Source organism: Amia ocellicauda, chromosome 21 (genome assembly GCF_036373705.1).
Source record: "Amia ocellicauda isolate fAmiCal2 chromosome 21, fAmiCal2.hap1, whole genome shotgun sequence".
In the NCBI taxonomy this organism is placed as follows: domain Eukaryota; kingdom Metazoa; phylum Chordata; class Actinopteri; order Amiiformes; family Amiidae; genus Amia; species Amia ocellicauda.
In genome coordinates this window covers 6,653,476-6,676,858 of record NC_089870.1, presented here as the reverse complement: position 1 = coordinate 6,676,858, position 23,383 = coordinate 6,653,476, and the positions used below count along the sequence as shown (strand labels likewise).

At 41.5% G+C, this 23,383-nt stretch overlaps 1 protein-coding gene across 1 annotated transcript in view; it reads left to right on the top strand.

The window, feature by feature from the left end:
* The window catches only part of map3k9 (mitogen-activated protein kinase kinase kinase 9), a 32,498-nt gene extending 9,562 nt beyond the window's left edge, over positions 1–22,936 (top strand). The window contains exons 3-11 of the mRNA XM_066694593.1: positions 7,609–7,789; positions 12,980–13,128; positions 13,279–13,454; positions 14,095–14,335; positions 14,562–14,684; positions 16,228–16,378; positions 16,480–16,592; positions 17,374–18,117; positions 18,498–22,936. Of these exons, the coding sequence (XP_066550690.1) occupies positions 7,609–7,789; positions 12,980–13,128; positions 13,279–13,454; positions 14,095–14,335; positions 14,562–14,684; positions 16,228–16,378; positions 16,480–16,592; positions 17,374–18,117; positions 18,498–18,952 (2,333 nt within the window). The 3' untranslated portion in view covers positions 18,953–22,936. The remainder of the gene's footprint in view (positions 1–7,608; positions 7,790–12,979; positions 13,129–13,278; positions 13,455–14,094; positions 14,336–14,561; positions 14,685–16,227; positions 16,379–16,479; positions 16,593–17,373; positions 18,118–18,497) is intronic.
* The last annotated feature ends 447 nt before the right edge of the window (positions 22,937–23,383 follow it).

Sequence of the window (23,383 nt, the reverse complement as noted above, 5' to 3'; positions counted from 1 at the left end):
ATTGGTCAATTGCTTGGCGATTAGCACATCTTCCATCCTCATATCACCTGCAGGGCGATCCACAGTACTGGGTCATGCTCTGCCATTGTGCTGTTCCCCTAGAGTGCAGATCAGCATCTCTCAGGCTCTGGGCTGAGAGACAGAGAGGCTTCAAGGTCCACTATCAGCTACTACTCCTACAATGCCGTTTCTGCAGGATTGCTTTGTCAGGGCCAGTATTATGTTACTGCAATGGCCAAAATCAAACCAGCAAACAAGGGAAACGTGCAAATGGAGGAGATCCAACAGGCAGCTGTAGAAATGAAGAAATCAGTTTCTTTACTTGTTTATTTATTTTCCAATATAAATATCATTTTTTTAACATTGCATGGGTTTTTTTGGGGTGGGGTTGGCTTACAAGGTTTCCCCAATGTGTGTATTGCTGTTCATGATCGCCTTTAACTTTTGTTTGCTTTTCGAGTACCCAGCTTGCTTTAGCTTCTCAGGGGTAATTAATTGTGAGATTGGACCAGTGGAACTCAACGGGGGTTCCCAGCCCCACACGCTAGCAAAGCGCTACACAGCTCCCCACCCCCCTCGTCATCTCGCCGCAGCGCTAATCCACTTGTCAGCAATTGGTCTCCTTCTGTGTCTCCGTTAAACAGATCACTTGAATTAGTCCGTAGTAAGTCTCTCCTGCCTCTAACAACCCTTAATGGCTCATGATAACCCTCATTTGGCTTCCTGGAGAATCAGATTTTGTTGTCAATGGTGAGAGAATGTTTGTCTCCATTCTCCACAGATGCTGAAACTTAATTTGCTGTCGTGACGGAATGGCATATTAAGTGAAATGCTTTATTTTGCAGAAGCTTTGGAAGAGAGTAGAAATGTTGTTAGTTGCCTTCCATCTTTTTAAAGATTTTACCCTACACTGCAGTGGTGTGTTGGAAGGGGAATGTTGAATCATCATGGTGGAATGAAGAATGTTTTTGGTTGTCCATGTTTTGCATAACCGATCCAGAAGAAAATGTCAAATAAATAGTGTCACATTGGGGTGTGTATCTTTCCCTCTTTGATGATTCAATACTCATCTATATACGTTTAGAAATATTAACGTTTCAATATGATTCGATTGGGCTTTGGGTCAATTTGATGCAATACAATACAATTCGATTTGATAGAATGTGATTCTGTACAATTCAAAGTGGTTGGATTTAGAAATACATTTAAAATAATGAAACTCACATCATCCAACTAAAGGATAGAAATGTATAAACTGGCTATATCCCATGCAATTATTATGGCAGCCAATTTAACACAAAGCAAAGTACAAGTTCTCAAGGTTCTCAAAGAGAAAAAAAGACTCATTACCTGTATATAGGACTAGAAAACCTGTCGCAGTATCAGTTTGTGCGTGGTACAAAGGCTTGCTAACAGGCGAGCTTTCGGCAACACTGTGTCACCTTCGCATATGCGTGGAAAGATTTGTTGTGCTGCCTGAATATTTTATCCCTGCTCGGCATGTTTTGCATATCGCAATGCTTTTATCCAGATTGCCGTCTCTCTCATAAAACCTAAATAGTTTCCATACCTTGGATTTCAGGTTAGTTGCCATGATGAATATAGTCTCTGTAGAGCTACTACTGTCCGACATTTTAGCTTTTTTTTTTTTTTTTTTTTTTTTTTTTTAGCGTCCTTAAGGGTAAGCCCCAATGACATACCCTGATTGGTAGAAAATAATTAGACAAGTAAGGATGAGGCTGATTGGGTTGGCTTTGCTTTTGATTAAGAAAAGTAACGACTTGTGAGTGACAAAATACACATTATGATCCGATCTGCAATTGCTGTATAGGTCTTTTGTAACAAATGTCTTGTAATTGCTATAGTTCATAGCCTAGAGTATTTTTGTTCAACTGCCTCTGAATCAACTTGGCTATCACTGAGAGATAAAGGTTGGATCCCCTTGGAAGCACAGCCCCCTCTAACTCTTGTATACATCCATTCAGCCTCAATGACATCTAGACATGGAGAACACTCCAGTCTTCAGCCACAAAATTCATTGAAAGTGAGTGGCATGCTAAGTCGCATGATTAGCTTATTGAACCCCCTGGCCTCAGCAAGCCAGATCTTAAGTCTATCCAAATGAAATGGCAACCACAACCTGGCTTGATTATGAAAATATATATTTTGACGGCCGCCCATCCCTCTTTTGTATAAAGAAGAATGCCTGCCTTTTTCTTTCCATTCTGAAACTACTTTGTATGGAAGACATTTCCAAGCAAGCAGGCAGATTCTTTGCAAACGGAACCATAAGTGGACGGTCTGCAGGGCCGCCCCTCATCTGGAAATGTCAGGTCTGTTTTTCGGATGGTGATGCATTTTGCATAAGAAAGCAGAGCGCAATTGGAGTCTTCATTGCCTGCCGCCCCTTGCGCTGTTGATGTGTGCTGACAGATGGCTCTCATATTGTGGTTTTAATATCCAGGCTTTGCAGCTGCAATGTTTTGTGTGTGAGGGAGTGTGGTGGGGGGGTGGGGGGCTGCTGCACTCCTCCGGCTCAATGAAGGGGTCTCTCCGGATGAGGCACTTTGGAAATTACATGCTGTGGGGGGGTTGAAGGGGGTGTATTTCGATGGAGTCCAGAATGAAATTCTCATCAATATGGCAGTATGACCTGTAGTAATTAAATATCATACAATATTTAACTACCAGCGATTTCCTATCACACTCACATTGTTTTCTTCATTCTTCCGTTGCATTTTTATGCAGCTTCTATATTTCTAACCTATTACCATTCTTTTTGGTTTCTTAGAAATATCCTGCCAGTATTCCTCCAAATGTTATAAAATCACTTTTTAATCAAATTATCAATTCAACTTAAATTATATGTAAGTTACAACTTATAAGTACATGCCTGCTTCTGGTCTAATTGTCATCTGCCATCAAATCCTGCCTCACTAATGATTAATATACCTATCAAAGAGGGCTGTCAAAACGAGCAGATGTGTTATGATCTGAATTGGGCCTTTGTGAGTCGAATCTTGCAATATATACCATAAATTACAGAAGATACTGGGACATCAGTCACAATGCCAGCAGGCAGGTGCTCAGGATGTGTTTAATAGGGTTCGTTTCGTACTGCTGAATATCTTTTTTGATGCATTGGCTCTCATCCCTCTTCCACTAGAATCTGGTGCCGAGAGGTCGGACTCGGCTTTCTCTTCCTGGTTTTTGATGTCCCATCCCTGAGGCTCTCTGTAGGATTGTGGTCAGGACCTTAGCAGTGTGATTGTTCAATGGGAAAGCTGGCTGACAAGTAATTTATGAGACCTAATTCAGATCACTAACTAAACGCCATTGAGCAACATGTAGGCCTAACCAATTTCCAGAACCTTCAAAAATATTATTTATGCCATTTGGTCACATAAACCAGGTTTACAGCTTGAATTTCTTTATCTTTCCATTTTGGAAAATCGTGGTTGTATGTGTTTTCACTTTCACTCTGCCTAAATGCCGTGTTTTGTGAAACCGTGCATTCCAGTGAGGGCAGTACAGAGTAGATGTAGGGACCCTTGCCATCAAATGAAGTGTTGAAACAATTGAGAGTGCTTTTGCCGCTTCAGTTTGTTACCACCCTCCTCATTTATACCCCAAATGTGATTTAACTGACAGATGTCTGTAACCCATCATTTGCAGATTACATTTTTTGTTTGTTTGTTGATTTCCCCCCCTCCTGGTTGTGTAATAAGCAAAAACAGCAGACCGGATTATTGAGAGATTTGAAACGACACTTAGGCAGAAGACCTGCGGGTTCTTAATTGCCTGTGATGGTGTGGAACTAATTCCAGAGCCGTAAGACATGGACTCTTTACAAAATTCCTCACACTGAAGACTGCTGCTAGCTCTAGAGTGACATGGCGCAACCCATTGGTTGTGTGGAGGGCTCATGGTGGAGCACCTGGCATTTTTGGATCGGACTGAAGGAGCTAGTGTACATGGGCAGAAAGATTAGGTTGGCATCTCAGACCCTCTGAGAGAACTCTTGCCCATTGCTTGTTTTTTTTTTTCTTTCACTCTACCATAAGAAGACAAGTTGAACTAAGATAGCAATGGTGGATGCATTCAGTCCTAAATCGCTTTGACCTTGGGCCAAGTATCTCAAACAAAATGATGGAATGAGGTATCCACTCCTTTAGTGGTTAGCTGTGATTTTGCTGGTTACAGATGATTATTCTACTCTGAACAACAAATGGCCAAATGCATTGTTGAGAAACTGACCCTGACAAGATTACCTAAAAACATAATGAGAAGATGATTTGAATTGTTACATATTGATCACACTCCTGTGAGGTAATGGAATCTGTAATCTGAATTAAAGACCAATGTCTGTATGGTAAGTTATTGTATTAGTTATTGGCTCACCTTTTGGGTTTGTTTTAGGACAACCCTGTCTTTGTAATGTATGGTGTATGTTTCTTGAAACACAGAGAAGGAGGCCTAATAGGCCTAGTGTATCACCTATAAAGCTAGATCTCACCTTGCCTTGCATATAACTGTTAATGGAAATTAGCAGATGCATATACCAACTGTTGTGATCTCAAGTTCAGACAGTTAACTTAAGCTTTTGTTGTACATTTTAAACTAGACGACTGAAATTTTGCAAGAGCAGAAAATATCTTCCGTGTTTTATGATTAAAGTCTAGATATCAGGAGAATGATGGGTCTCAAATACAGAAGGATGATAAGGCAAGAATCACTCTATACAATTAATTAACACACAGTTTTGTGCAGTGTTAATAAATAATTATAATGATGTGGTGGAAACAGACATAAAAACTACTATGTATTTCCTAGTTTGACACAGGTCACTCTTACTTTTACTATCATAGTTTTTTTTTCCCAATTCACAATTTTAGCTGCAGGTTCTGAAAGTAACTAATCTCCAAAATTCTGAACATCTGTTTTATTTTATTGGTTTATGTATCGATTTTTACCTCGGGCAAGATATGTTGAAAAGGTTCCTGTCTGGACACTGAAACAGTGAAAGCTCACAGCAATAGTGAGATTGAAATAATACATGTAATGATTTTCTGGAAGAGCTTTCAATGGTTTTCCATCCACACATAGAGTGCAATAATGGAAATTTAGTCCTGCGTTTTTCAGAGATCAATTATCTCATCGCTATTGTGAAAAGGTGCTTTGCTGCTCATTGACTGAGAGATTTTACATGACAAGAATACATATCAAAATTCCTCCAAATAACACTGATGTAATGTAGTTTTGTAGATACGAATCCTCCTCTTGAAGGCCACAGAACTAGAGCTATAGGTCTTTAAATCCATGCCCAATAACACTTTACCTCACATTAAACATGTTTGGTCCAGATTTTATGTGGTTATTGTGCTTTAATAATAAAATCTGAAGAGTGCATCACTAGTTAAGATGCCTCATTTTCTATTTATTTTTATTCTGGGAAGCCTAATGGAAGCTCAGTGAGGGAGCTTCACAAAAAATATATATATATACAGGGGGCTTATTGAATAATGTAAACAAACATGGACATAACATGTTAAGTAGTGATTTTTTATTTAGTTTTGTATATGTAACCCTTCTGACCGTTACTCTGGTGTTTTAAATGCATCAATTCAGACAATGAACAAGTGGATTCAAGAACAGGTGAAAATCTCTGAAGCCACAGTGAGAGCTTAAAAACAAATAACAAACCCACACTCTATGAATTACCTGTTCAATTATAACTTGTCAGTAGCTTTGCCATCGCATTCTTGGCACTGAAGGGCTTCGGTATACTTTTCAGCTTTTTCCCATTTCAATGTGAAACATGACGTGCCAAAGTTACTTGAAAGTCGGCGTGTGAAAACTCATAGAAGGAACTCGACCTAACATTGTGGGTAATTCACACACATATTTAAAAGCCTGCAGATTCTCCCTTTTCCTTATTGACTAACCTCGTGAAGTCGAATACCCTCCAACAGGCTGCTGTGAAACGTGATGTCATCAGAAGGAGCCTGTAATACGACACTCCGCGATGTCACGTCCCGTCTTCATGCTGTCATTGGAGTCGGTTCAGCTGGCTAGTTCTCCTGCTAAATGGTCCCGTGCCAGTAAAACTGCTCCTGGATGCAAGCAGCCTCTGTGATATTTAGCCATCTGTCAGTACAATGTGGGAAGAGTTGGTAGAATCATTTTGGAGAATCCAGATTTCTAATTAAGATGCTTAGGGTCTGAATTTAATTAACAGTAATTCAGTATTCTTCCTTGCAGGGACATTTTTGATCAGGCCTCCTCTTATCTTATTTTTGCCATGGTTGGTGTTGCAGACTTGCATTTGGCTTTGTCAAGATGGACAGGGGATTTATGTTCTTTTCGTTGGGTTGAAGATATAACTTTACCTGTGTGGACTAGATAACGTGTCTTAACAGACAGGTCTTCCACAAATCTTTGCTGTCTTTAGTGTGTTTTTCCGAAGGTTCTTTTTGAATTTTGAATTTATGAGTGTTCCAGCTGATGTATTGCCCCAGTAGTGAATCCTTGACCTAAACTGTTATTTACTATAAAAAATTAAAAAGGGATAACGATTAGATGAGGCAGTGATTTTTGCTATTAGTGTGGTGTGTTCCTTCATGTATTACAATGTTTCTGAATCTACTACTTTTGTTAGCTCATCTAAACCCTACTAACTTTCATTGAAATGCTTCTTCAAGGAGACCGATTCATAAACTGAATGAAGCAACCCATAATGTTTGGTCAGTTCTGCACACTGTGAAGATGAATTTCAGAATAAAGGTTACAATGAAAATAACGCTACTGATATTTTGTCAATTTACTGTGTAACACTAAAAAATAAGACTGATTGCATTAGCCTTTTGGATTTTATAATTGTGTGCAGCTTGTAATTGATCATCAGTTATTAAAAGTTCACTCAACCTTCTTGATATTAATGGAAAACAGGTATTTGGAATTCATCTTTAAAGGGTGATACATAGCAGAAAAAAGTAAACTAGCTGACCAGCTTCATTAACCCAAGTCTCTTTCTTTCTCTCCTTTTTTCTCTGTTTTTGTCTGTCACACCTTCTCCTCTGTCCATCCTTTGTTTCTGTTGCTCATTCCTCTCTACCCTTTAATGTTTGTTTTTATCATCGCTTCCTTCATATATAACTTTTTCATGTACTCTCCTCTTTCTCTGTTACTTATCCTCCCTGGATTAATCTTTTGCAAATTACTACAAATATCTTCTTCCCTCCATCCAACTTTTATTTGTTTCATTCTTTAATCTTTGCTCTCAATCTATCTTTTTTTTATCCTTGTCTGTGTGTTGTGTATTCCTTACACTTCCTCTCATGTACTCCATTTGTACCACCCTTCAATGTTTTACTGTTATCTTTTTATTTTTAAAATTTTGTATTGTCATGAACTTCCCCCGCACACCTGACACCCCATTGCCCTCCCCCTCCCAACTTGCCTTGCACCTGCATCTCCCTCCCTTTAAATCTTGTGGACCATTGTGGACGTGTCCACTCTCTCCCTTTCCATGACTTCTTTCTTTTCCCAAACACCCTCACTCAACTCCCCCCCCCAACTCTCCTCCCTACCCTTCCCCTGGGCCTGCAGTTCTGATCTTAGAGAAGGTGGAGAACGAAGACTTGGGGAACAAGACCCTGAAGATCACGGACTTCGGCCTGGCCAGGGAGTGGCACCGCACCACCAAGATGAGCGCGGCGGGCACTTACGCCTGGATGGCACCAGAAGTCATCCGCTCGTCCACCTTCTCCAAGGGCAGCGACGTGTGGAGGTGGGCAGCAAGGAGTGGGGCGACACTGCTGAGATGCGCCGAGCACAGACCTCCACTTAATCCACGTCCCCATCCTTGTAGATGCTGGTTCCTGACCCAGCCGTCATTTCTAAACTGAAAGCTTCCTCCAAGAAAAGTTAGATAACTTTTATGCATGTGTTTAATCATTTATTGTTACTTTTGTTACTGAAATAGATAATTTCTCATAAAAAACAGCAAACATGCTCCAGTCATCATTCGCTTATTCTGTGTACTCCGCAATCTTTTTCTTTTTATGTTTTAAGGCGACACACTTGTTCAATTCAGGAGTTAAAAACTTTGGGGAATTTGATTTTGAGAGTGACGGTATTAGTTGCTCTTTGTTCCTAATTGAAAGTGTCCTGAAAATGTCTAGTGCTCGTGTTGCTGATTTGATTGCCTGAAACGCTGAGCAATAAGTGTTCTGTAGCTTCTTCACATCTGGCTTTCATGTTCAGTAAATGCTTTATGGCTTATGATAGGTACGGGAAGAGTAATGTTGAATTTTGAATGTCGAAAGTAGGCAAGTGCAAATGTTGCCTTCCCCACTGTTTCTCTGGCAGGTTCTCTTCAATCCCCATAGCAGTCCTGTGCATTGGCCTCTCTTGCTCGTCCATATTGTGAATTGTGGGATCAGCATTCAACAGAAAGCTAAGCTGAAATTTGGCAATGTTTTCTAGTCAAGTCACTCAAATTCGATTTGATTCTGGATCTCAAGGGAAAGTAGGTATCCTAAAACGTGATCTGACCGTTCATGCTTTAGATACTGCTTGTATCATGAATACATTTGTTATTTTATGTTAGTGTATATAGAGTTCCTGTAGGGTCTTCTCAGAGGAATTGTACACCTCTGAAATAGAATAGTTATTTTTATTAGCCATTGTGTGTTCTGTGTATGTCATTGCTAACTCATTGTGAGGGTAGGTACTATGCTTAATTCATTAATTTGTGTCATTTGGGCCTGGTATAGGTGCATGTGAAGTAACTGTACCAGTTGAGAATTGTAGTTTCTTGGTGGGTTGTGAATACCTCCATCATCTCCCCTCAGTCTTAATGCTATCCTAAAGAGAGTAAACTAAGCAAATCAAGTCCTGACACGTTTCAATGAAATGCCCCTGAACTATTCTCAAAGGAAGAATTTCCTTCTTGACTTGAACTGGACATAATATTTTTAGTGCATTGACACTAGAGCTTTATACTTTATTAAAAAAAGAAGTAAATTATCTGATAAAAATACAATACAAATTGAAGATCTGGGCATTTCTGCAATTAAAATATAACTTCACAATATAGTATTCTTAAACAGAATACACACAACTAGTTGAACAGTTTTTTTTAACCATTTTAATCCACTTTGGAGATAGAGACCTATGGACCTCAGTCTAATTAAAAAACAAGCTACATAATTTAAATATCTCAGCAAAACATTAAACAGTATGGACTATTTTCCTTTGAGAAAATGTTTTTGCCATGTACAATCAAATGGAAGTGAAAATGGCATTTATAGTTATATCATTACTTTATTACTCATCTTTGTCAACATTTTGGTTGTAGAGCATCAGCTTTCCAGCCACATTTGGGTTTAGAAGTAGGCATTGAACAAAGCAATTACACACAGTGGTAAGCTAAACATTCAAAATACTTTTATCAGCGTGGTTTATACATTTAAAAAATTGACAAAATAAAGAAAAACTAAATACTCTGAATTTCTCTGCCAAACTGAAAATTCTCATTTTTTCTGTGGCAAAGAGATTTCTAGGATCCCTGGATTACACAGTGTTACCAAAAATATTAGCACACACTTCCCAGATAAAGAGATCTTGTGCTAAACCCTGGGAATGTGTTGCAGTTTAAAGGTTTACAAATGCAATCTATTAAGCAGATTTGATCGCTTTCAGGGCTTTTACAGTTTCCATAGTCTATTGTACCCCTCAGTAAGGCCAAGGGTAGGCCTAAATCCTATCAAACACACTGTGGACAGCAACAATTTTGTCTGTTATCTGTATACATTTTGTTAAATAATGCCTTTTAGGTTTGTAGTTGGCTGTTTTTGATTGTCTCTAAGTTCTTTCTGGAGGAGACCATTGATGAATGAGTCAATGTAGCCAGCTAAATCCATATCATATCTACCCTGTTCTGTTATTTCACATCTATGAGACTTTTATGTTTTACATTCCTGCTGTATTTCAGTAATATACAGTTAGGTCCATAAATATTTGGACAGCCATCATTTTGGCTCTGTACGCCACCACAATGAATTTGAAAGGAAACAATCAAGATGTGCGTCACTTGACCTGAATCCAATTGAGCATGTATTTCACTTGCTGAAGGCAAAATGCCCCAAGAACAAGCAGGAAATAAAGACAGCTGCAGTGCAGGCCTGGCAGAGCATCACCAGGGAAGAAACCCAACATCTGGTGATGTCTATGGGTTCCAGACTTCAGGGAGTCATTGACTGCAAAGGATTTGCAACCAAGTATTGAAACTCCCAATTATTTCATGATTATGTTAGTTTGTCCAAATACGTTTGAGCCCCTAAAACTGGGGGGACCACATATAAAAATGGGTGTAATTCCTACACTGTTCACCCAATTTGGATGTAACTACCCTCAAACTAAAGATGAAAGTCTACACTTAAAGCTCTTCTTGATTGTTTCCTTTCAGATCTATTGTGGTGGCATACAGAGCCAAAATGATGACAATTGTGTTACTGTCCAAATATTTATGGACCTAACTATATGTAATATAAACCATTTGTACAGGACCCGTTAAGAATTGTGGAAAGTTGATTTATCAATCATACTATGGAATGGATTTAAGGTATTTTATTCTAAATCAAATAGCTTTGTGAACTTCTATACACAGGCACAGGACATGGGTAGTGGCCTGGGTCAATGAGACATTTGAGGGCTTATCCACAGTACTTACAGATAGTTAATCTAAAGGTGTGTGTGCACAGGGAGGTTGTTAGCAGTGTTGTCGATTATGGAAATCTCCTTTCAAGTTGTTTTCCAGATCTATCATTTGGCACATTCATAAACAGACCTCCAAGTCTGCATTTTCTGTGAATGTCAAGCACTTTTTTTGTAGTAGTTACCTTTTCTGGTCCTGGTGTGCAGTTTTGTGTTTTAGTTGCGGTCTGAACTATGGAGAACTAGTGTTTGTGATTATTGAATGGCACAGAATTGTATTCAAAAGCTTATCCGAGACCATGCATTGTATTATAACTACTTTGTGGTATTTCACAAGGGATCTCTCCTGACTTTTCTCTTTGTTCTGTGAGTGTACCTTTGGTAGAAAAATAACATTTTTCAAACTATTTAAAATAAAGATATATGAATAAAGTACCTGAAGTAAAGCTAATGTCCATTAACTCTCATGATATCCCATGATAAATATTTTTAACTGACATGAGATATGAATGTTCTTCTGTTCAGACAAAATAAGAAATGTGTGGAGTTACATTTCCATTACCATTTTAATCCTTTTCAACTGCCAGGACTAATGGTGTGATTAACTGGCTTGAGAACTTAAGTAGTATGGGCTCTGATAAGTCAAAACCCGAGTGTAATGCCTCCAGGAATACTGTTGTGTGCATGTTGTGTGACTGTACTGGGAACTCCCAGATTTCTGCAATCTCCTGGAAAGAACAAAAAGCGTTTGTGGATTGACTTCACTTTCTTGTTCCCCCCTTCCTATTGCATGTCAGCAAATTGGCATTATTCACGATACCTACAGTGAAACCACTTTGTAAAGAATCGAAGAGGATTTGATTTAGAGTTAAGCGGGGAAGGTGTGAGTGCTTGGCGTTTGCCTGTACAGCTGATCAGCAGTGGGCCTCTAAATCAGGACCTTTACTTAATCTTCTGCACCAAGCGTTCACAATTACAAGACTGATTTATATTTATTTCCCAACCTTTGGTCCTAGAGCTCAAATATATGCTGTAACAAACCAAATCGATTCTTGTTTTTGCAGTTGTGCACATTAATTTAAATTTTAAGCAGGGTAGTGCTGACCATCAGGTGAAAAGTAAGTGCAGCACACTAGAGGAAAATGTATAATTCATATGTATTGTTTTTTTATTTCATTTTAAATAAAATACCAGTACCAGTATATAGTACTTGGGAAAAGGTTTTTAAATTATTTACTTCAGTATAAATTGGGGACATGTACATTCCAGTGTTTATATTGAGCATAATTTATTGTGACACCAGGGTCTGCGCAAAATCACAGGGTTTGTGTGAATAGTAACGTCACTGGGTTGATCTGGCTTTTTATGTTGTCCTGACTGACTTCTTTTCACAAGCTGTTGCCTTAGGAATACTTTCCCACTTTGACAAATGACACTGAGTGAAATACAAAAAAGGGTAACTAAAAATGCATGTTAGCTTATGCCTTTGGTGCTCAGAAATTCCCTCAGGTGTTTCTTCTCGACACTGTTCAGACTATGATGGGATGTTAAAAACACTGTTTGCCTCAACACACCTGTTTCTGAGTGAACTATTCATAGCTACTGTTCTTGGAAGCTTGGAAAAATAATCCATGAAACAATTGGATATCAACAATGTACCCAACGCTTCTCCACATCCTGTAGCCAGTGTGACTTTTAACACACAACATCTCATCATTCACAGCAAGGATCTCAAACTCAGCTGCCATGTTGTCTAGTTTTTATTGCACCTAGGTCTCTCAATTAGTTGATTAAGCCAGATATTATTGAATCATCTCATAGGAACCCAGCATAATTGATGTCAAATACCTCTTTAAATTGGGATAATATAATATTGTCAAGCTGTTAAATGTTCATCACACTGGGATCTAAATGGCTATTTTACCCTATTATTATTTTGTAAAGTTGATCGCTTACCTTTTCTTTTGATTCAAGGTTGTAAGATATTATCTTACAAGGTGACACAATCTGCAGTGAGGAGAAGCGTTACATTCTTTCAGTTAATCAGCCAATAAGACCAATTAAGTAATTTGAACCTTGGCAGGAACAAAAGTCAGAAGAAACTCACACCCTACCAGGAATAAAGATTGAGACCCCAGACAAACCGGTCGATGCCACATCTAAGCGGATCCAAAAGTCTTCAGGAAGTGGCCAGGTGGTCTACTGGAGGCCTGTGTGTTGAGTCTCCTTTCTTCACCTCTCCTCTGTGCTGTTTTCGCAGTTATGGGGTGCTGCTATGGGAACTGCTGACTGGAGAAGTGCCGTTCCGGGGCATCGATGGTCTGGCGGTGGCCTACGGAGTGGCCATGAACAAACTGGCACTGCCCATCCCCTCCACCTGCCCAGAGCCCTTCGCCAGGCTGATGGAAGGTAGCTTAGAGTATTTATCCCAGGGGTCCTGAGCGTGTCTTTATTACATTTATTAAGTAACCTGAAATTAAATCCATCAGGTTCAGCTGAAGACCATAGTAACAGACTTGATCTGAATCTTGATCTGGAATGTTTTCAAACCCTTCACAGACTGCTGGAACCCAGACCCCCACTCCCGGCCCACCTTCACCAGCATCCTAGACCAACTGACTGCCATCGAGGAGTCGGGCTTCTTCGAGATGCCAGCGGAGTCCTTCCACTCTCTGCAGGATGACTGGAAGCTAGAAGTGCAGGAGATGTTCGACCAGCTCCGGGCAAAGGAGAAGGTGTCCAAAACGAATGTTCATAAATTCTCTCAATTTTAGCCTATATTATTTTGATTGCAGGAGAACTATTAAATCTGAAATTAATCAGACCAATTAAGTAATTGCAAGCTTGGTTGGAACCACTCTGTTTTAGTAGGTCCCTAAAGTACAACAGTACCATCAACATGCCTCCACTCTGACTGTCTGGTTTGCTCATCATAATTATTTGTCAATTATAGGTAGAGAAATATACTTTCAAATAATTTGCGTTGAATGATTTGTAGACATTTGGAGATCTTGGGCAAGTATTACATTTAATTCCAATTGGTAGATTTCAGTTCGGTTTTCTCAGGATAATGGATACTAGCTTCCTGATTTCAAGATTATATTTTAATAGTTTCTACTATTTATTTATTATTTGGGATAGGGTAAAACACAAATAAGTATTGATTAGACTCTCAAATTCCGAGTTTTTATTGCACTCTGTCACAACCCTTTAATCATTTATGGTTGCATTGAAAAATAAACCTTGCAGTGTATATTGACACACTTTAGGAAAAGTGGAAGAAAGTGGTGAAAGTGGAGTTGAAATTCGAAGCTAACGCACACCGACCTGTATTTCCTCCTCCACTACCCTGTGTTGCCGACGGGGGGTGTCCAGGAGTTGCGCTCTTGGGAAGAAGAGTTGAGCCGGGCCGCCCTGCAGCAGAAGAACCAGGAGGAGGCGCTGCGGAGGCGAGAGCAGGAGCTGGCGGAGCGTGAGATCGACATCCTGGAGAGAGAACTCAACATCATCATCCACCAGGTGTATCAGGAGAAGCCCCGGGTGGAGAGCCGGCAGGGCAAGTTCCGCCGCAGCCGCCTGAAGCTTCGAGACGGCAATCGCATCAGCCTCCCCTCAGGTAACAAGCATTCTACTCAGATCCTTTACAGTGGGAGGGAGTGGAAGGAGAGGTGACAGTCTGAAGGTAGCTTTTATTAGTGGAAATTGATGGTATGTATAACAAACCTGAGAAAACCCATCTTCCTTGGGGGAGGGGCAAAACGAACACATGTTGGGGCCAAGTTTCCCCGCATGCCCCCATCCCAGGGTGCTGCTACTGATGTCTGGCTGTGTTGGTCCTGCAGATTTCCAGCACAAGATCACGGTGCAGGCTTCCCCGACGCTGGACCGCAGGAAAAGCCTGATGAGCAGCAGCTCCAGCCCCCCCGCCAGCCCCACCATCATCCCTCGCCTCCGAGCCATCCAACGTGAGTCTCCCCCTCACGTACCCTCTCGCTGCCCAGCACTGTGTGGCCGCTCAAGCAGGCTGTTAGTGGTAACTGGCCTCCAACAGTCATTAGGAGTGTGTGAATGCTCAAGGATTATCTAGTAATACCCCGAACTAAGACCAGGGGCCGCTTGCATAAACATAGACTAAGTCTTTGTCTTAGTATCATTTTAAGTCCTACTAATGATAGTCACCCAGTTAAAACCGTTGGATAAAACAGTCTTTAGTCTTTTAGTCTTACTTAGTCAACCACGCAATGCATTCTGGGGAAAACATGGTGGACGTTTCTCTAAAACAGCGATGATCCCAGTAAACTGAAAATCTGTGCTAGTTATTGAAATATAATGCAGAGAAATTTATAATTTGGGTGACATTTTCTGCAACTTTCACTAACGCACTCAAACACAAGACGTGGGATAAAATGACAAAATAGTCAGGATACAAGTGCTAAATTAGAGTACAAAATTACAAATCAGGCATAATACAAATAGAAATACAGTTTATAAATTATAAAAGTGCCAGTAAAATACAGTTACTGAAATCTTTGGTGAGGGGTCTCGATGTTTTGGGGGATTGCCGTGGGCGAGAGTGTGGAGTATGTGTGAGTTAGTGGGAGGAGTCCGCATCAGTGACGGTGTCGCCGTAGACTCAGACACGCAGTTTCAATGGGAAGTTAGACTTAAATTATAAATTAGCCTGGGAGTGAGGAGGCTAACTTTTCAGGCTAAGTCTTAGTCAGTCTTAATTTTTTGGCATTAGACTAGTTTAACTGTCAAATTAACACCAGTCTAATAGTTTAGACTAGTCTAATGTAGTTACTGGCCCAAGAAACTGTGCTGTTTCATTTCTTTTCATTGCAACATGAGAGTTTTCAGTCTGCTATTTTTCTGTTCCAAGCAATGATGATAAATGATCTCTTTGCATTGTACATTTTACTTCTCCTTTAGTCGTCTCTCTCTTGGTTCTTTCTCTTCCCTGATTTCAGAAGTATTAGCATATAAGGACATTAAGGCACTACTAGGCCAGCTCCTGACACAGGGGAGTCTTTTTCAGAAGGCAGTGCTGTTACTCTATCCTTTGCCACTTTTTCCTATTTAATTGCATTCCTTTTCTGATCCCTGTGGGTGTATACCATTTAATTGGCGAAAACATAATCCCAAATCCACATAACTAGTCTGCATGAAAATGCCCTGAGATGATTTCTGTTTGATGGTCAGAGGCCTCCTTCTCAGTATGATTGATATTGATAAAACGATGAAAAGCAAGAACTCTCATACTGCAGCTGAATAATTCCAAAGAAACTCTTCTGTTTTAAACAAAATGTCGGGGGTTCAACTTGTTAAAATGAATTATGAAGAACTTTCAAACATAGGTTTGTACCTAGTATAGAGACTTTTTTTTAATACCTATATTTCACTCATTTGTGCTGCAAATTCATTTTTGATGGTGCACTGGTGGTTTGTGTGGCCCAAGGTTTCAGCCTCTAAGCTTTTTCCATGTTGTTCACCTGTGTTGATTTGCAGTTACCCCAGGAGAGGGTAGCAAGGCTTGGGGGCGAAACGCTGCATTCCAGCCCGACACGGAGGAGGAGGATCGGAGAGGCCCCCGGAGGAAAGGCAAGACCTGGGGACCTGGGCCACTCTGTCACAGGGAGCTGCACAGTGGGGAGGAGAGGTGAGGGAGAGGGAGAGGGAGAGTTGACAGTATGTGGTCTGCATTCAAATGGAGTCCTCTTCTTTTACATGTGGCACTTGCTTTTGTGTGTTTCTCTACAGTGTCAAGGTGCCATTGGAAGGGAACAAACAATGGTCCTGTAGCACCCCCAACCTCCGCAAGTCTCCCCGCAGCAGCCCTGCTGTGCCTGGCGTGCCCAGTCTGACGGAGATGGGTAAGGACTGGCACCGTCTGGCACCTCCCACACTCACATTGCACACAGATTGCATTCATTCTCCCTTGTTCGGATCAGAAACCAACAATAACAACAACAAAATGTACAAAATCCAGGGCTGGTTCACAGCATTCAAAATGACGCATCATTCCTTGTGCTATCTGGCAAAAGGATGGCAGTCTTTAATATTAGGATATGATGGTTCTCCTTAATACACCGTGCCCACCTGTTTGTTTGTTTTTTAATGCATTTTTTTGGTTGTTGTCGTAATATGGAGTGCACAATGTATAGATGGAGATTGTGATAGGATTTTGATTCTCCATGAGAAAACACTGCTCCCCACCCCCAAACACTGTATTAGTTCACCAGCCGCAGGCTTATTTCTCTAACATGAGGTTGCATGAGGAGCAATGAGGATCTGGGCTCAGTTGATTAAGCAATGATAGCAGGTGTGCCGTTAAGGAAAATTGTTTGTGAAATGGCATAATCAGAATCAGCCTCATAGGTTGACTAGTTTACTGACTTTTCCCAGTTTTTCCAAATGAAATGTCCAAAAATGAAACCGTGCTGACATTATTTTGTTTAGGTGCATAACCTAAATTATGGTAGCTTAGCACTTTAATTTTGGGTCACAGAAAAAACTCTGGTCCTAACCTTGACTCTAGATTTCAGTATGCTTTGCTTTGCACTGCAGATGGATAGTGTTGAATGTATAAACTGCTGTGGAAGGACTTTAGTTTATGAAGTGTAAAGAACCAAGTCCTGTCTCTGTGTCTTTCAGAAAACGAAGACTGCTGCTACGTGACGGAAACAGGGGACGCGTCTCCACCCCTGGAGTCGCCCAGCCACTCCTACCTCTGCATCCCCTTCCACCGAGAAGGGCCTGTCGCCGAGGGCAATGGGGAACCTGCTCCAGCCGCCCCCGCTGCCATCTCGGCCCCTGAAACACCTCCCAGCAGCCTGAAGCGCAGTCCGGCGGGGGGGCGTAGGTCAGAGCTGGTGCTGCTGGGCTGTGGTGCCCTGTTGGCAGCTGTGGGTCTGGGCTTCGACTTGCTGGGCGTCGGCCGGCCGGAGGAGAGCAAGCACCGCTGGGAGGGCTTCTTCCACCGCCCGGGGGGCCAGCGTCGCAGCACCAGCCCTCCCACCAGAAAGCTTTTCCGCAAGGAGAGCCCCCTCCCGCGCCCCGCCCCCCTCCCGGAAAGGACCTTCCCCTCCTCCCTCACCCTGCTCTCGCTCTCCTCCATCTCTGACTGCAACTCCACACGCTCCCTCCTGCGCTCGGACAGCGAGGAGCTGCTGGTGTACCGGCCGGCACCTCCTCCTCCCAACCCCCTGGTCAACACTCACCTGGAGAGCTTCAAACGCCACCCCCGCCAGTCCCTCACCCCCACCCACGTCCCGGCTGTCCCCGCCACCAATCGCACCCTCCGACGAACCCCCTCCGATGGAGCCATCAAGAGGGGCTGCCCCCAGAATAACATCCACCTCCTGTCCCGCGCCACAGAGGGTGTCCCCAACACCTCAGGTCAGTGTACGGGATAAACCAGCAGTATGAAAAAAATGAGTCACTTGTAGGGCAGTCTTATGTAGTGATATGTATGTGGGTTTTTAATGTTTGCGTCTTATGTCACCATCCCTGTTTGATTCATCTCCTTGGGGCAAATTGCTGAGTTGAGGTTGAATGTCAAATTTATTCTAAAATGAGTTTCAGTACAACTTTGATTTGATTGTGATTAAGCAATATTGACAGGGTGGCAGCATTTTAGTGCCCCTGGCATTCTTCTATTTATTTATGTATTAATTGTATTTTAATTAAATACATTATCTGTTCAGCTGCTCTCCTTCAAGTTATTCACCTCTACTCTTGCCTCTGGTGGCTAACCATCCTGCTTTCTCTACCTCCAGCCGGGAGCCCCAGGGGCCCCAAGTGCGACGTGCCAGAGGTCCCCCGCCTTCCGGACCCTAACTTGGTGTTCCCCCCGACCCCGAGGCGCCGGTGCCCTCCCGAGCGTCCCAAGACCCTGGACTTCTTGGCCCGGCCACGGCCCTCTCCCCGGGCACGCCGGGATCCCTCCTGGGGGGACTCCCCCGGGGGCCCTGGGGGCTGCAGCGCCTCCCCCGCCCACAGCTCCAGCACAGACACCCCGCCCACAGTGGAGGCCAGCTGGAGCGGGGGCTGCCCCTCTGCAGAGCGGTCTCAGGCCCCCGAGCTGTCCACACCCTCCACCCACAAACGCAGCACTCTGCTCGACCAGGAGGATGAGCTCCAGTGCCGGGATGGGACACTCCCCCTCTGCAGACCTGAAACGCAGCTCCCCAAGCCGTCCCCCTACCGCCTGCGGCCGGGCTTCTGGTCTTAGGTTGTCACCAGATGGACACACAGAAACCCCCCCCCGCCACACACACATAGTTTTATTACTCTTTTGTTGATTTCTTTTGCAGTTAGGATTGAATCTGTTTGTTCATTTCTATCCTTCTTTTTGATCCTTCTGTAACCCCAAACACTCCCAGTCCTGCAGAGACAGCGGTCACCTATCATCATTATCATCATCATCGCTGAAGAAGGCCTTTGCGTGAGACACCACCATCAACATGGTGTTTCACTTAGTCTCTGTTTTTACTGTCAGCTCAGCCCTTTCCCAGAACCTCCCTGGCTGTATTTGATCTATCTAAAGGTGCTTCTAATGATATGTTGACCTTGCAGTATTTCTACAGAAGAGGCAGATGGAATAATCCATACCATTCAAATGGGCAAATAGGTGTTGTAAGCTAGCGGTTTGAATGTTAACTCAAGCTTATTGGCTCTTCACAGCCGGCACAGACAGCTTGAACTCATTTTCCTAACTATTAAGAGCGGCTTTCAATTTCTTTTTGTTGTTCATGCATCTTCTGAAGAGCAATTTTGAATGGCCCTTGGTGAATATGAGTCTTGCTTATATGAATTCAAACAGAAGTTTGAACTAAGAATTCTTTAATAGGATGATTCTGATCAAAGCAAACATTTCCTTTAGCGCACCCTCTATAAATATAAAGGGCAGATTTCAGAGGTATTCTGGGAAAACTAATTTTGTCGTTTTTGGACAGTAATACTTACAGAAACGTGCTGGTTGACTACAAAGCCTGGTCTGAAGTTGAGCGAGATGGGTTCGAGAAATAAGTCGCGATTCCAGTTTGGCTAAGAGTCCCCTCTCATAGGCAAGCCTCGTATTGTTATCCAGCTGTAACCAAGGCCTGCAGGTATTCTAGGGAGGTGGTCTCCGGAGGCGTAGACATGAATGTACAAAGTGAAGGAAACTGATCAGCACATGCCAAAGGCCTTTCTTTGGTTTTCCTGCTATTTCACATGACAAGAACAAGAACCGTGAACAAGTGAGGGAGTTGGAAAGCACAGCAGGCAAGCCGTTAGTGAGTCAGCTGAATGTAGACATGATTCGCCCCCATTTATTGGGACCCACGGACACCACATGATTGTGTTTTTATACTTTGAAGTCGCTTAAATATCTTTACACTTCCAGCCATCTTTGCTGTTCAGCTTTGTCTTAAAGTGCACTGCAGGCACTGTTTGCTCCCATCACATATCCTTCTACTAAGTGCTACTATAGACTTGGATGGGGCAATGTTTTGAGAATGCAAAGTACATTGTCTTAATTTTGAATGTTATCCTTTCTCACTTCAATCGCAGGGCAAGGAAAGCCTGAACCCTGAGCAGTGCTTCACAGTTATTTTAAAAGTGTGAATTGGGTTGGATCCTCTTATTTTATTTATGTATTTATTCATTCATTTCTTTATTTCGAATTAAAGACTGCAATCCAACTGAAATGTCGACACGCTTTCAGACACAGAGCAAAACTATGCTGTAGATTCTCTGCCAGTTAATGTAGCATGTGTGAAAAAACAATGCACCTGTTTTGTATGTCTTTATGCATTTTAAGTTGATTCACTGTATTGTTTTATACCTCTATATGACATGGCAAATGATCAAAATGTCTGTAGGCATTCTTTTCCTGTTGCTCCCAGTATTTTGGGGGGGGGGGGAGGAAAAGACATACTTGCTGCCAAAATGCAATCATATACATCCTCTCCTGAAAACACTACTGTATGTATTTTTTATATCCGCTTGCATATGCAGGTACAAATCTTCTTCCATGAACACCTCCTATGAAGCTTTTTGTCCATTTAATTCAAGCTTATTTTGTTTTATGGTAATTCAAATGCAATTCCAGTGTTTCCAACAGAAAGCAAATATCAAACCGACAAATAGCAAATAGTGTTTGAATTCTGTTTTTTTTTTGCTTTTTTGTATTTTGCATCAGCTCTCTGTTAACCACTTTAATAGAGCTTGGATCTTTCCCGTTGACCGTCCATATAAATGTTTTATTCGGGGCCTGTTTTTTGTTTAGTCACAAAACCTATTTAGTCTTCGTCACAAGACTGTTATACACATAATTGTAAGTGAACACTGCTTTTTCAAGATCGTTTGTTTTTCAGGGCTTTTTCTTTGGATCCCGTGGTGCTTTCGGTCTTGCACCTTTCATAAGTCTTGAAAGTACCCCACAATATGAACAAACATTTCTCTAGACAAATCCTAGGATAAGACGAGCTACAATCTCAAGTAGCTACAGCTGGAACAAGCAGGCACAAGCTATATTAAGTGGTTACACCGTGACACACATTTTAGCAATCTGAAGACATTTCTCTAATATCTTCAAAGAGGAGGACCACAGTCTTCAGAAGATGTGCATTCCAGCCACAATCACAGACAAAAGTGACAAAACAAAATTCCAGCTCTATTCCCAAAGTACTTAATCACACTTTAAATGATTTTTTTTTTTATATATATATAGTTGTAAAATGAAGTCTTACACTTCTTTCAGAGTTATAAATGCATCTTTCCTGATGAAGAACAACAGTACGCCCTGGTGGCATTTATTTATGTATTTATTTATTTATTTATATGATTGGTTTAATTTGTATTCGTTCATTCCTTGCTTCATATGAACATGTTCAGGGTTGACCTACTGAGGTTGGTTGACCTTGTCTTGATAAGACAATTTTGATCACAACATAACTGATGTGTGCTACAGAGAATATGATGGCGCTTTGCAATTGCAGGAGCTGAATAAACCAAACGGACTGTAGACCAGCTGTTACTGTAAAATGTTTGTGGTTTTCTTTCTTGTTTTCTTGGGCACCTGTAACCACTCGAGGAATATGTGTTTTATCTGGCATTAAATCAGTTCAACTTGTTGGTCAATCCAAAGTGAACCCCAGTAGGGGGATGTACTGTAATTCATTTAGACATGTAGCAATCCTGTTCGCTAATACAACAATTGGGATCAATGTATGGAGACGTTTGATTCTTGAATCCTCTATTGAAACCAAAACAACTCGTGTTCCTATAGATATCAGTATACCGTTTTCCATACTGTATAAATGTGATCGCAGTATACTCACAGGAAAATCAGTTTTGTAATGCTTTATTTTGTTATTGCTTTATTAGAAATTGTCACAGAGTGGTGTGAAGTGTGGAGTTGATTTTTAGTGAGCAAATAAAGACTAGGAGGTAGGAGGGAGTCTATCCTAGAAACCCCTAATTTACAACTCTTAAAAAAAACAAAAAAACATCTATCCTGCACCCATGACAAATATAACCTTGGGCTGACTGAGTCACGTCTTCTGTGCTGTAATCATGTTGTACAGCAAGAGAAGCTTCAATATCCCAGTCTGTCTACTCCTCTTTTTATACCTTTCAATCCTAAAAACAACTTGGTCTAACGTCATGGCACACTGTATCACTACACTAACGAAACGGCTCAACATTTCCATTTGCTCTCACGAAATAATGATTATGGGTTGAAACTCATTATTATTACAAATTCATTATTAAAATTATAATTTGGATGGTGAGCTGAGTCGAGCTTCCTTAGTATGAAAATCCACTTCCCACTTCCAGTTCTGAATACTTCTAAAACACCCAAATCAAGCAATTGGAAACATTTCCTTGTTGTTAAGACGTGATGTAGCCAGGTAGCCAGGTTAATTAACCAAGACTAAGCCTTCAAGATTTGTTTGTATAAACACTGAGCTGTGTTCGGATGTTCAAAATCATAAACAAGCTGTACTGTAACTCTTCTTATTTTTACTCAAGTTGTTAAGTTGTAGAATCTTTCAATATGAGAATAAGCCGTCCTGATTATTTCAACCAAGGATGCCAAGCAGGCTTGGTTCTATGGCTAGAGGATGAGGATGGGGACAGTATTGTTATTGCATTCAAATAAGATACTGTTTGTAGGGCTTGTATCTGCACTGGAGCACATAGACCTGAATAAAAATCATAGTAAACAGATGGATGTCCATGTGGAGATTATTATTTTTTCTACATTTCAGATATCTCTTTCTCAGACCAGCAGCCACCAAGTTGTCTGTTTTTAGATTTTTAAGCATGACATATCCATGCTTCTTTATGACACCATCTCATCTCTTTCAGCTCCCCACTAATGCTGTATTTCTCCCTCCCCTCTTCGGGAGTCAAAACATCCATCATGCTTTGGGCCTCCTTCTCTGATTATGCAGACTTGTCCAATCACTCGAGTGCCGGCCTGGTGGTCTGTGCCTGTCTGGAACTGTGTGCGATCTCTTATTCCAACGGTAAGCTGTAGAGCTGTTTTATTGTCACACACTACCATTATACTTAAGGAAAATGGCACAGGAAGACGTATATTGCTTTTCTCAGTGCCAGAAGCAAATGCCACTTATTTTTTACACTTGGTTTTATGGACTGATCTTTCTCC